Source organism: Xiphophorus couchianus, chromosome 5 (genome assembly GCF_001444195.1).
Source record: "Xiphophorus couchianus chromosome 5, X_couchianus-1.0, whole genome shotgun sequence".
Lineage (NCBI taxonomy): Eukaryota > Metazoa > Chordata > Actinopteri > Cyprinodontiformes > Poeciliidae > Xiphophorus > Xiphophorus couchianus.
In genome coordinates, this window is record NC_040232.1 from 3,864,266 (window position 1) to 3,876,502 (window position 12,237).

The 12,237-nt window shown below is 38.3% G+C and overlaps 1 protein-coding gene across 2 annotated transcripts in view; it reads left to right on the forward strand.

The window, feature by feature from the left end:
• Positions 1–12,237, forward strand: part of cntln (centlein, centrosomal protein) — a 111,626-nt gene that overhangs the window by 10,736 nt on the left and 88,653 nt on the right. For both annotated transcript variants that reach the window (XM_028019169.1, XM_028019168.1), the window contains 5 exons: positions 1,426–1,560; positions 2,359–2,538; positions 3,812–3,945; positions 5,557–5,719; positions 6,912–7,127. In XM_028019169.1, the coding sequence (XP_027874970.1) occupies positions 1,426–1,560; positions 2,359–2,538; positions 3,812–3,945; positions 5,557–5,719; positions 6,912–7,127 (828 nt within the window). The remainder of the gene's footprint in view (positions 1–1,425; positions 1,561–2,358; positions 2,539–3,811; positions 3,946–5,556; positions 5,720–6,911; positions 7,128–12,237) is intronic.

Genomic DNA, 12,237 nt, shown 5'->3' on the forward strand with positions numbered 1-12,237 from the left:
ACAGAAAAGAAAAAGTAATCTTACTGTTGCTGAAGTATTATGACTTTCACAGTAAAATAATCTTACTTGTGCCTTTTTAATTTTATTTTGAGTGAAGTTGAATAAGAAGAATAAATGATAAAGTTTAAGGTGCTAACTGTGTGGAATAATATTGCTTTTTGCTGCATATAACTTCCCAACAGTTTTAAACCAGAGTCTCTTAATCTTAGTGAACTATTTTAAAATACGTCCAAGCTTAAAAAAATCAAGGGAAAGTGAAGGAGTTTTCTTTCAAAGACTCACCTAATGAACATTTCCAGGATTAGAGGACTAATGTGGCAGGAAGATCTAAAGTAACTCATCCATGCATTGATCATTGATTACTGCACAGCTCCAGAACGCTGCTGCTGGCGTTCTGACTAGAACCAAGATAGAGTACATCACCCAGTTCTACAGTCCTTCTACTGGCTCCCTGTAGCTCCGAGAATGGACTTTAAAATACTGCTGTTAGTTTAAAAATCACTGAACAGGTTAAAGATCTGCTGCTGTTGTATCAACCTTAAGGACCTCAGAGGTGGGCTCTGGTTCTGGTTCTACTTTGTATCCCCAGAACCAGAACCAAGCATGGAGAAGCAGCATTCAGCTTCTATGCACCACAGATCTGGAACAAACTTCTGGAGATCTGCAAAACAGCTGAAACACAGAGTTCCTTGAAAACGAGGAACTCACCTGGCTTTGATTAATAATAACTGGAACATTGATCAATATTTGTGATGGATATTTACTTGAGGATTTTGATGATGATATTTGACTAAATGTAATATATCTGGATTGTTCTGTAATTTGTTACATGCTTTACACCATGTCCTCATGGTGTAAAGCAATATGAACTGTGCATTAGCTGAAATGAAAACACCAGAAAAGCTGCATTACTGTGGATGGAATTAAAAACTATTGAAAATCAGTCAATCAATTTTATTTGAATAGGATATTTCACCAACAAGGCAGTTCAAGTGCTTTACATCATATAAATGCAAAAACAAAACATCACAACAACATCAAAGTCACAAGTTGGATAATAAACATCATCAGCATCAGTAATGCATATCAAATATGTTGGTCGGTGTTCCCTTTATGATGGTTCAAAGGCAACAAGAAACAGGTGGGTTTTTACTCTTCATTTAAATTAACTCAGTGTTTTGGCTCTTTGGCAGTTTTTTGGAATTTGTTCCAAATTTGTGGCGCATAAAAGACAACATATATAGTTGTGACATTATTTTGGGTACAATTATTTATCAAATTACAAATGTTTGTGTGTGATAAACTGATTTTCTGCTGATGGTTTTATTTTCTTATTGGACTCAGTTGCTTCGTCTGCAGTATATTTTTGTCCTCTGTTTCACAGTTTTGCATTCTGCTGTTTTTCTTTTCCTCCGACTGCTGCAGAAAGTGACAGGGCAGCAGCAGGAGATGAAGAGGCTGCTGCAGAAGAAGACGGCGGCGGATGAGCAGGACGGCTCTTTAACGAAGGAGTTGACAACCCTGCGTGCCGATTTGGACAACAAGAATCGGCAACTTGAGGTGGGTGAAACAGATTTCCTGTGGCAGCGCGGGCCCCCAGGACCAAAGTCTCTGTTCAGAGTGTCACTTGAATGCAGCACGAAGCCCCCAGGCCTCTGAATCATTTAGAGGACAGCAAGGATTGTCTCACAGCCTGAAAACACAGAATACTTAACAGCTCAAAATCTGACTGTGATCGAATAAAGTAACCAAAGGAAAGCCGGGTTTTAACTCGGATATAAATATTTGATGCTTCCTTCAGTTGGGGAAATTGAAAAGCATGCATGCCACGATGTGGCTTCTCCCTAATTATGCTTCTGTGGGACACGGTTATGATTAATTAATAGCGAAGCGGTCCTCACATGGTCTTGGTGGGGTCTCCTGCGAGATATAGTGGGGGACATCATCAAAGGATACCTGGGCTGAGTCTAATGGGTTTTGTTGCAAACACCGTTCTCATTATAAGCTGTCATTAAAGCTGACAGACTGGCCCTTGTACCCGCATGAGCTGAGCTCCTGCAGCACGTCTCGGCCCATACCAACCAACACCTGGTCACGAGGGCCCAGTCGTACCGTGCAGATGACCTTGGCTAATCAGCAGCCCATGCAGGGGCCTCCTGCAGCAAAGCCTCTGCTGTTTATGTATTCATTTCAGACTCAACCCCATGGGCCGCTGCTCCTTTTCTCCCTCTGCAGGGCTTCTTCTCTCAGCTTCAACCGCTACTTTTTCTGTGTTTTTTCTTTTCCTGCTTTTGTCACTGTTGTTTTTTTTTTTGGCTGTTTTGACCTGCACACACAAATGTTGGTGTTTTTATGTAGGAAATGAGGACGGAGCAGAGAAAAAAGAAAGAGGAGGAGCAGCGGGTGGTGCGCGCTCTGGAGGAGGAGAAAGAGGGATTAAGGTCCCGCTGCGCTGCCCTGAGCGCTGACCTGCAGGAGAAACGGAGGCAGGCCGACAGCCAGCGAGACGAGAGGGACGCCGCCCAGGCCAGACTAAAGGTTCCCAACACAGGGACAAGTCCTCTCCGAAACACGCAGACCTTGAACTCTGTGGTCCCTCACACCCTCAGCTAGTGAATATAACACCATCCTCCTATCAAAGTATAGATATAAATATGCAGGGAGAGCTTTCAGACATGTGGAAAAATATGTTGTAACATGGAGGAGACGGTTTCTCCTGGGTTTGAGGTGAAAAAGGAGTTAACCTCAGATTTTATCAAGTTCTATATACAGTATATATATATATACAGTACAGACCAAAAGTTTGGACACACCTTTTAATTCAATGAGTTTCCTTTATTTTCATGACTATTGACATTGTAGATTCACACTGAAGGCATCAAAACTATGAATATTACATGTGGAAATATACACTAAACAAAAAAGTGTGAAACAACTGAAAATAGCCCTTATATTCTAGTTTCTTCAAAGTAGCAACATTTTGCTGTGATTACTGCTTTGCACACACTCTGCATTTTCTTGATGAGCTTCAAGAGGTCGTCACCTGAAATGGTTTTCACTTCATAGGTCAACCTGCCCTGTCAGGTTAATAAGTGGGATTTCTTGCCTTATAAATAATAGTCATGAAGATAAAGAAAACCCATTGAATTAGAAGGTGTGTCCAAACTTTTGGTCTGTACTGTATATATATATATATATATATATATATATATATATATATATACAGTATATCATCATGCTTAAACACTCAAGTGTTTAAGCATGATGATATAATGCACCTGAAATGCATTAAGGGGTAAATGTTGTTTTCAACCAATTAAAAATTAAGGAATTCTTAAAGTTTTACATTTATTCATGCAGTTTGTTACTTAAATACAAATATTTCAGTTCTTTGAAACATACAGAATAAGTTTAATCTGGTGAGGATTTACAGCTAAATCCATCAATATATGTAGTTGAAACCAGATTAACAATGTATAAAGTGACACATTTAGTTTTTTCTGCGCTGTCTGAAATTAAATCAAATGAAACTCTTCAGTTTTTGACCATGATTTCTCAGTTTTTCATTTTTTTCTTCTCTTATTTTTTTCTTTTAAACTTTTTTCCCCTTTATTTCTATGTTTTTGGTTGTAGACTTTTCCCCTTTGGTTCAGCCGTCATATTGTTCAATAAAAGACTTAAAAAATGTACTGAACCTTGCAGAAGTCCTAATTATGGATAGATTATGTAACAGATAAAATAATTGTGCTTATAACTATCAGGTTCTAACTTGGAAAAAGTTTTAAAAATGCATTTTGCTCTCCTCCACCAGGCTCTGGAGAAGGAGCTGCAGCGTGTTTGTCAGGAGCTTCCTAAAGTGAAGGCGCACTGCGCCGTTTTGGTTGCAAAGCTTTCTTCCAAAGAGACGGAGTTAGTTGCAAAACAAGATCGACTTGAAAAAATACAGTGAGTTGAAATCAGCTTAAAAAAACGTCTGATGTTGTGAACCGAGGCGCCACTAGAGGTAGTCTGATGGGTAATTTTATCAGGTAAAGGAGGTGTAGTGTAAATGGAGCATATATGCTGTGAGGTTTGGGGGTGACACACATTCCTTCATCTCCGGCTCACCTAAAGCCATTTGATAAGCCCTGCATAGTGGATGTGCTTTAAAGGAGGGAAGAAGAGAAACAGGGCAGGCTTTCACTAAGCTTTAGTCGATATTATAGAAACTGACAGAACTGTAGGAGCTTTAATGGTAATCTCTGTCTTTTTTTTCTTTTTACTGCTTCTCAGTTTTAATGCCAGAGGCACCCTGACATGTCAGTCACATTCTGATGTTTGCATGAGGCATGAGGTCTTCTGCTGACCTTATTAGTATCCAGAATGATTCACAGCTCATCAGCGTTGCTGCATTAGGAAACCGAAGGACTGCTGTGAAAACATATTCAGATATGTTATCAAATTTGTCTTTTACTCTGAAGTATGTTTTAAATCAATAAGCAAGAAACCAATGTTAAGTTTCAATAAACGTTTAACTCATTAAGACGGTCTTATACATTTAGTCAGTGTTTTTCTAAAAGGGGCCTCAAAAGGTTGGAGAGAAGATGAAAAAATCATACACTTAAATGTTTTTATAAATGTAATTTTATTAAAATGTAAGTTAAAATAATTGATTGAATATGGAAATAGAGGATAGAAATAGCCTTTCTTGTCCCAAAGAGGGGAAATTCAGGAAACGTGACTTGCGATGTCCTTCTTTCTTATTGGCTGCCAGTTAAAGTTATCAAGTTTTTTTGCTCCTGAAGCTAGAAATGGAAAAGTTTCTGACAAGAAAAAGACAGAAGGAATCTTCCTGCTGCAAAAACGAAACTGTGGAGATTAAATCAAATTTGATGGGATTACTATACAAATATTACATATTTACATAAAGTTTATCTGATAATATATTAGATAAGATAATATTTATTTGTCATTGTCATTAACAGATTACAATGAGATTGAGATTTGCTCGACTCGAGTTAAGATGCAGGTTATGTGTATATACGTAATATACCAAGATAAAGAAATAAATGGTACAAAATGAGAAATAAATAGACATCAGAAGATGGTTGCAGCGCCTGGAGGTGTCGCAACAGAATTTACATTTATAACAAAGTGATGTCAAGAGCAGAAGTTCTTATGCCTTTGAATTTAGTGCCATGATTGCCATCGGGTAAAAACTGTTTTTAAGGCAATTTGTCCTGGTTCAACATCAGATTATTTCCTGATAAAAATGTTCCACTACAGAACTCCTTGCCAACTAAAATCAGAAGGGATGAGGCAACATTTATGCTAATTAAATGTAATAATTATTGAATAGTAAATAAAAGTGAGAAGAAAAAGTAAAATTTAATGTCTTTTTACGTTTTTCATAGCATTGTCTGTGGGCTAATGCCGTTTGGGGGCCATGGCGTGATTACAGTTTGAGAATTCCTGCATTAAGTTGCAAACCTTGACCTGTAATTCCTGCGTAAAGCAGGCAGCCGTAACATTAGTGATCCAGTTTGACTGTGTGCCGCCTTGTGTTTGTTTCTGCAGGCGTGATTTTTCTGAAGTCCAGGGTCTGTACAAACAAAGCACGGAGCACGCAGCCGAACAGAGCCACCTGATCAAGCAGCTGGAGGGACTCAACCTGGACACCCAGAGGGTCCTGAGGAACCAGGAGGAGGCGCACACGGCCGACGCCACTTCCCACCAAGAGGTATTCACACTCCTCTGACTTTCTGTGGAACCTCTAATTACATCTGAATATGATTTAATGCAAATACAGTTTGTACTTAAATATCCTGATCATAAATTTTACGAACTTTCAAGATGGCTGTGCTGAAATATGAGCCCGTTTTCAGTTCTCATTATCTTGTTTTTGTTGTAAGGAGTGATGCCTGCATGCTGTGATGCAGAAATTTGTAGGTGTTTTTTTGTGAATGTCCAAAGGTTGGAGACCATCTCATGACATCATCATGTTTCTTCATCTCAGAGAATTTATACCATCTTCCACAGCGTCCAGCTGTCATTTATCTCCACAGAGAATCAGTGTTGCATATTTCACCATGCAGTACCTCTAGCAGCGGTACTCTGTAGGAATAATACCTCCGTTTAGCTGAAAATAACATGATTTTGAGTGTTTTACATGCCTTATTAAATCACACTTCTACTTTATCATTGCAACACTGCAATCATTTAGCAGAAGATCAACAGGAAAGTTAATATTTATCAACTTTTCTAACTTGTCTAAAATACTTCATGAAAATCCCACAAAGGAAGCTATAAAGTTTCAACAGTACCAACTGGACAAAATGTACAATATGGCCCCATTAAGCCGAGATCAGAACATTTTGTTTCAGCTCTTAGGATTCTCATGTGCTGGATAGGCCTATCGCAATGAGAAATAAATCAGTTAATCATAAGAAATTAAAACACGCTCAATAATTTCCATTTGATTTATCATTTCTCTCTTTCTACCTGGATTACTAAAGTCTTCAGTCTGGCTCTTTGGTCTCAGTTAGCTCTTTTTATGAACGACTATTTTGTTTACAGAGACTTCATAATTCATTTTATTTGTTATTTTTGTTGTTTGTTTGTATATTTAAAATGTCTTCCAGTTCCAGTGTTCAATGTTCCAGCAATATTTGTTATTGTGACGGGCCTGGTCCTGGGTGACTGGTTTAAGACTGGTTTCTCTAGTCAGCCATTTTTAACAGCCCAGTACCTGCTGCCTGCATCACTAGGACACCGTTTAGCTTGATGATGTTTCTCTGTTTTATCTGTTTTAATACTCGATTCTCCAGATTTTACCTCATGTAAAATGCAACATGGCCCATAATAAGTGTCATCTTTTATGTAACATCTGATCACTGACGGTCCGTCGCCTCCTGTTTCCTGTTTACTACCAGCTGTACAAAGAGCTGAGTCAGTGCTACCAGGCCCTGGTCTCCAGCGAGGCTAAACTGCGGCAGAGTCACCAGGAGCTCAGCACCCAGGTGGTCCAGAAAGACGAGCATATCTCCGAACTGCAGGCTCAGCTGCAGAAACAACAGGAACAAATCCAGCTGCTGCAGCAGCACATGCAGCCTGCAGCTCTCTCACCAAACAGACAAACCAACTTCAAGGTAAATTCGATTGTTTATCGTCTCCCACACAAACATCATTATATACATATATTTACATATACATACTGTATCTGCATTTTTTGAATCTTTGCAAGGACTGCTCTAAGTTGCTTTTTATATTGACAGCATGTTATATTTTATTTTTATTTTGTCTACATTGCTACTCAGTGGTGGTTGTTGTGTCTTGTCTCTATGCTGCTGTAACTGCGAAATAATTTCCCTGCTGGGATGAATAAAGTTCATTATTCTATTCTATTCGCACTGTAATACAATCAGCTACACACGGGGGTGGGCATTTATCAGATCGTTCATCATTTATCGGGAAAATTTCTTTCAAGATAAGATTTTTGATATATCGTCACAATAAATTTTTTCAAATGTTTTAAAAACTGACTAAAGGTTATTTTTTACATTTTCTCCACTTTTTTCTATGAGAGCATCTATATAAGAGGTGCAGAAAAAATCGATTCTATAGAGAATCACAATTCTTTGTCATAGCAATTCTGAACTGATTCAAAATGCTCAAAAATTTATTTTGGTCTACTCAATTTTTTTGTAAAATTATATTTTGAATAATTATTGATATTCTATTATTTAAGAAAAGCCCAGGCAGGACAATATTCAAATCTAGACCGTTTGAATTGAAAAATTGATTTCAGAAGAGAAAAATTGGAATCAAGTCAAATCGAATTGCTTAATGCTGAAAGAGGTGCATCTCTGTATAAATATCAGTAAATTTGAAAATATGATTAAATGAAGTCTCAGTACACAGTATAGTGATATAAGTATCGTGATAAAATTCAGAAAGTTGGAGGGGAGATGAGAAAAGAAATTTTATCTGACGTTTTAATCATAAATATTTTATTTTTACCATAAAGTAATATTTTTTCCAATCCTTTTTATTATTATTATTTTTTTAACATAAGCTAAAGTAATTTATTGAAATGTTATTTGCTCATCTTCCCGATTGGCTGTCAGTCAAATTTATCAAGCCAGCTGAGCAAGTGCTAAATGGAAAAGTTTCTAACCAGTAAAGACAGAAGGAACCGTCCAAAAATCAGAAGGATGACTAAATTAAGAAGGTATGAAGCAGGATTTATGCTAAATGAGCAAAATATTTGAAAGGTTGATCTTTTCTTACATATTTTGCATGTATATGGATATACTTTGCAAAGGGAGTCCCCGGCTAAATGTTTGGGAATCTAATAAACAGTTTTATTGTGATTGTCAGATCAGCCAAGTTACTGGTGTCTGAATCGGGTATAAGGTGGATTAGCTGTACTGTAAGAACTGACCCACCCAGCATGGCCTGTAGTGGTGGTCCATGACTCAGAATCATCTTTTGATATTACACTGGTTCATCCCTTGATCTCTCCGTCTCCCTTTGCACCACTGTCTTTTATGTCAGTTATCTGATCCTCTCAGACCCAAACACACACCGACTCTCTGATTTACCTACTCTATCAATCTTCTTTATCTCAAACCACCCAAGTAACATTAAGTCCTTTTAACACACTCTGGACAGAAAAGACGTGCAGAAACGAGGTGGAGAGAGGTGATTTAATTGGAGGCCAGTAATGTTCTTGAAGATGATGTTAGAGTTACAATTCTACATCTGTCAGTCAGCGGGAGTTTGACTTCAGTTCAGCACCTTTGAACAGTCACCCTGAGGCGATAGAGGCCTTTAATAGCGTTTAATGATATGGTGATCGGCGCACCTGCTCTAGCAACACTTCTGTTATACTTTGACAGTTTGGGAAGGTTTCTTATCCTTTATCTAAAGTTTCAGCTCAACAAAGACACAAGTTTCACATGTCGCAGTAGTCGCTACAGTGGGAGGAGTCAAGATTACTAATGCCAAATCAGAAATACTTTATTTCCCACTCATATCATTCAAACATCTTTTAGGGCCATTGTGGATGGCGGTAAGTCTGTTGCAATAAATCAATAAATCAATCTCATGATAAATTAAAATGAGCTTGATCACTTCCATTCTGATGATTAATATGTTTTGAAGGGCAATTTTGTCTGCAGACATAATCCATTTCATTTACGGTTTCAGTGTTTTTGGTCATTTTGTTTATTTATCCATATTTAAGATATCTTCCACTTGAATAGGGTGGAGTGTAATGCTCTTTGACCAGGAGGACCCGGGGTTTGTAGTACCTCATTAGTATTTAAAGAGACGGCACTAAAACGACACACATCAGATCGGGGGTTGAAAGACGGTCCTGTGGAATTCAGACCAAAGCATTGCAGTTCAACTTTATGCAGACCAAAACTGAATGATCTGAATATAAAAACTAGCCCTGTTTATTCTAGCAAAGTAGTGGAGTAATCAATAAACTGAAGCTTATGTGGTACAAATTCTGCATGAAATTTCCCATATCATATTTGGGCATACCACCAAATGCTAGCTAACAGTTATTTAATGCATAAAACAGAGAGGATGCAGTCAGAAACGAGCAGAAGAAACTCAAGTCGAAATCAGGAGTCTTAAAAAATAAACTGCAACATTTAAACATTGCTACCAGTGACAACAGAGCACAATTTATGATTATTTTACTTGTTTTTTAACATAATTTTTAGAAGTATAAACAGGGTTAGGGTAAAGACCACACACAGAGCTTGCTGAAGACTGCAGTTTGCAGAAGTCGTCTCCTAATCTGCTCTAACTTGATTCAGTTTGAACCTATCTCAGCTTAAGATAACATTTTCCAGGAGTCGTGCAATATCTCTCCCTCCACAGACAGTAATTATTTAATTTGATCATCGGTTGATATTTCCTGAAATTGCTGCCCCCAGACTGTAGAAGTCAAAAGATATCAGCTCAAATGTTAAGTGAGTTACAATCACCGTATCTCACTTAACCCGGTTAATTAAACCAGCAGTAAAGTCTAAATGGTTCATTTAGTCAGTAATTAAATACAGTTCTGCAGCGTTCCCTCAGTAATTAATACTACAGTACATTTAGAGGAGATGCAGATAGTGCTCTGTGTGTGGATTTGTGTGTGAATGGTGGGTAAGCTTGGGCATACATGTATGTTAATACAACAAGTTTCCAGGGGAGCTAATTCGGTCTAATTGGCACCTTTACTCTGATACCCCTAAATAAAATCTAGTCAATCCCAGATTCTGTGATCACGGAATCACAAAATGTTTTCGCGCTTTAAACTTTGCACTTCACTTCAACATTTGGTTTAAGTGATTCTAATGCCCATCTGCAGGTGGCAGTATTTTTTACTTTTACTATACTACTGCCTCAGCCTCCCTGGACATTAAGTTTAGTTCACGATAGATAAGGCAAGGAACAAAAAGCACAAGTTCTTTAAAGAATGAAAATGTTTGCCTGCAACATTTCTGCTTGTTGTTTTCTCATGTTTTTTCTTTTATATTTGGCTATAGGGAAAAATATTGCACAATTCCTTGCAAATATTTTTGAAGTAGGATCACAAAATCAGTCATTTTCACTTCAAAAATAAAATCACAAAAGCAGTCGCGATTAGTGCAACCGGCAGCCTTCAGAAGGCATCTAAATGGCATCGAGTATAAATAGGGTGTTCACACGACTATGATACATGGTGGTGGGAGCATCATGCTGTGATTGGCATCTCAAAGGCTCGACTAATACCTGAACTATGACCCCAAATCCCAGAGAAGTTGAAAAGGAGGCTTCCTGGATGCAGAGCAGTGAGAGAAGGAGGAAGCTTAACCATCTCTTCCATCCATCAAAATCCATCCAAACAATCCTGGAGTGCTGACTTGATTCTTTCATTCATGTTTGAGAAATAATTTGATTTCCATGGCAACCATTCAGCTGTGCAAAAGGCCTGGTTGGACTTAGCTCCGCTTTGGGGCATAGCTCCATCTCTGAGCTGCAGTTTTTCTGTCTCACAGAGCAGACCTCTGCCACTCGGCTCCTTCAGACTAGCCAGCACCAATTAGCAAACACCTGGTGGAACTGATCTTCTGCTGAGCTCATTATAGGAGCTACTTCTCAGTCTAATGCTGGTTGCTAAAGGGTTACTAGAGGAGCCATATTGTGATGACTTTGTGACAGTGGAGTTTCAGAAAGAGCTGAAGTTTCTAAAGAGACAGGGGCCAAATTTCAAGGCATTAAATTACAAAGGTACTTGATTGTGCTATAAAATGACACTATGTGCCTGGAAAACACATAATACTCCTTCAAATAAGTCTGTGGTTGTAGCATGGCAAGTTGACGAGATTTGAATCTTGTAACAGACTGTTAGAGTTTTCCACCTTATACACATTGTGGTGTAATTTAAAATTAATCACCAGCCGATCTCTTATCTGGTCTTCAGTAAGTAACAATTTTCTTCTCTATATTTTTGTTAAGGATAGAAAGCAAATCTGTGTAATACATTAGTTATTAAAATATAAAGTTCATAATTGTGAGCTAGTAACAGTTTAGACATGCTGTCAGCCGGATTTAGATTTTTATTTTCTCTTTTACTTACATCAAAGCAAACACATCAGGTTTGCCAAGTTACAACTCTGAGTCAGGAAAGCTTTCTGTTTCCCTCCTTGTAATTTCACTGACAGATTGTATGCATGCCGGCCCGGGTCCGTACGGGCGCCCGTCTCACTAAAGGTGCATCTATCCGAGCGCATAATCCCAGATTCTTTCACAACTTCCCTGCGAACACCTGTTAAATTTCCAATGCTCAGGTTGTTAGGGCAGATTCCATTTTAATTTTAAATGTTTTCGGCGAGAGTTACATTGGAGGTGATCAAAGTGGTGATCACAACAGGAGCACAGGCGGGAGACGCAGCGCTCATTTAAATACGCACCAGAGCGACTGCTTTGAACACCCCTCCCACAGTAACACCGGTGGAGGAGGAGGAGGGTGGGAGAGAGGAAGAACACCCATTGTGGATTATATTTACATGTTGTGCACAGATATTACCTGTCTTTTTTGTTTTTAATTATACTGTTACAGGAACTTTAATAAGACTAGCAACACTTAAAGTTCTGCTGAAACAGAGGGCTGTGTAAACAGATTAAGGGGGCATGATAAAAATTAAAAGGATGGATAGCCTGAATGAACAGTTCCTAACTGCCTCCCAAACTGCATCAAAAGTATTTACA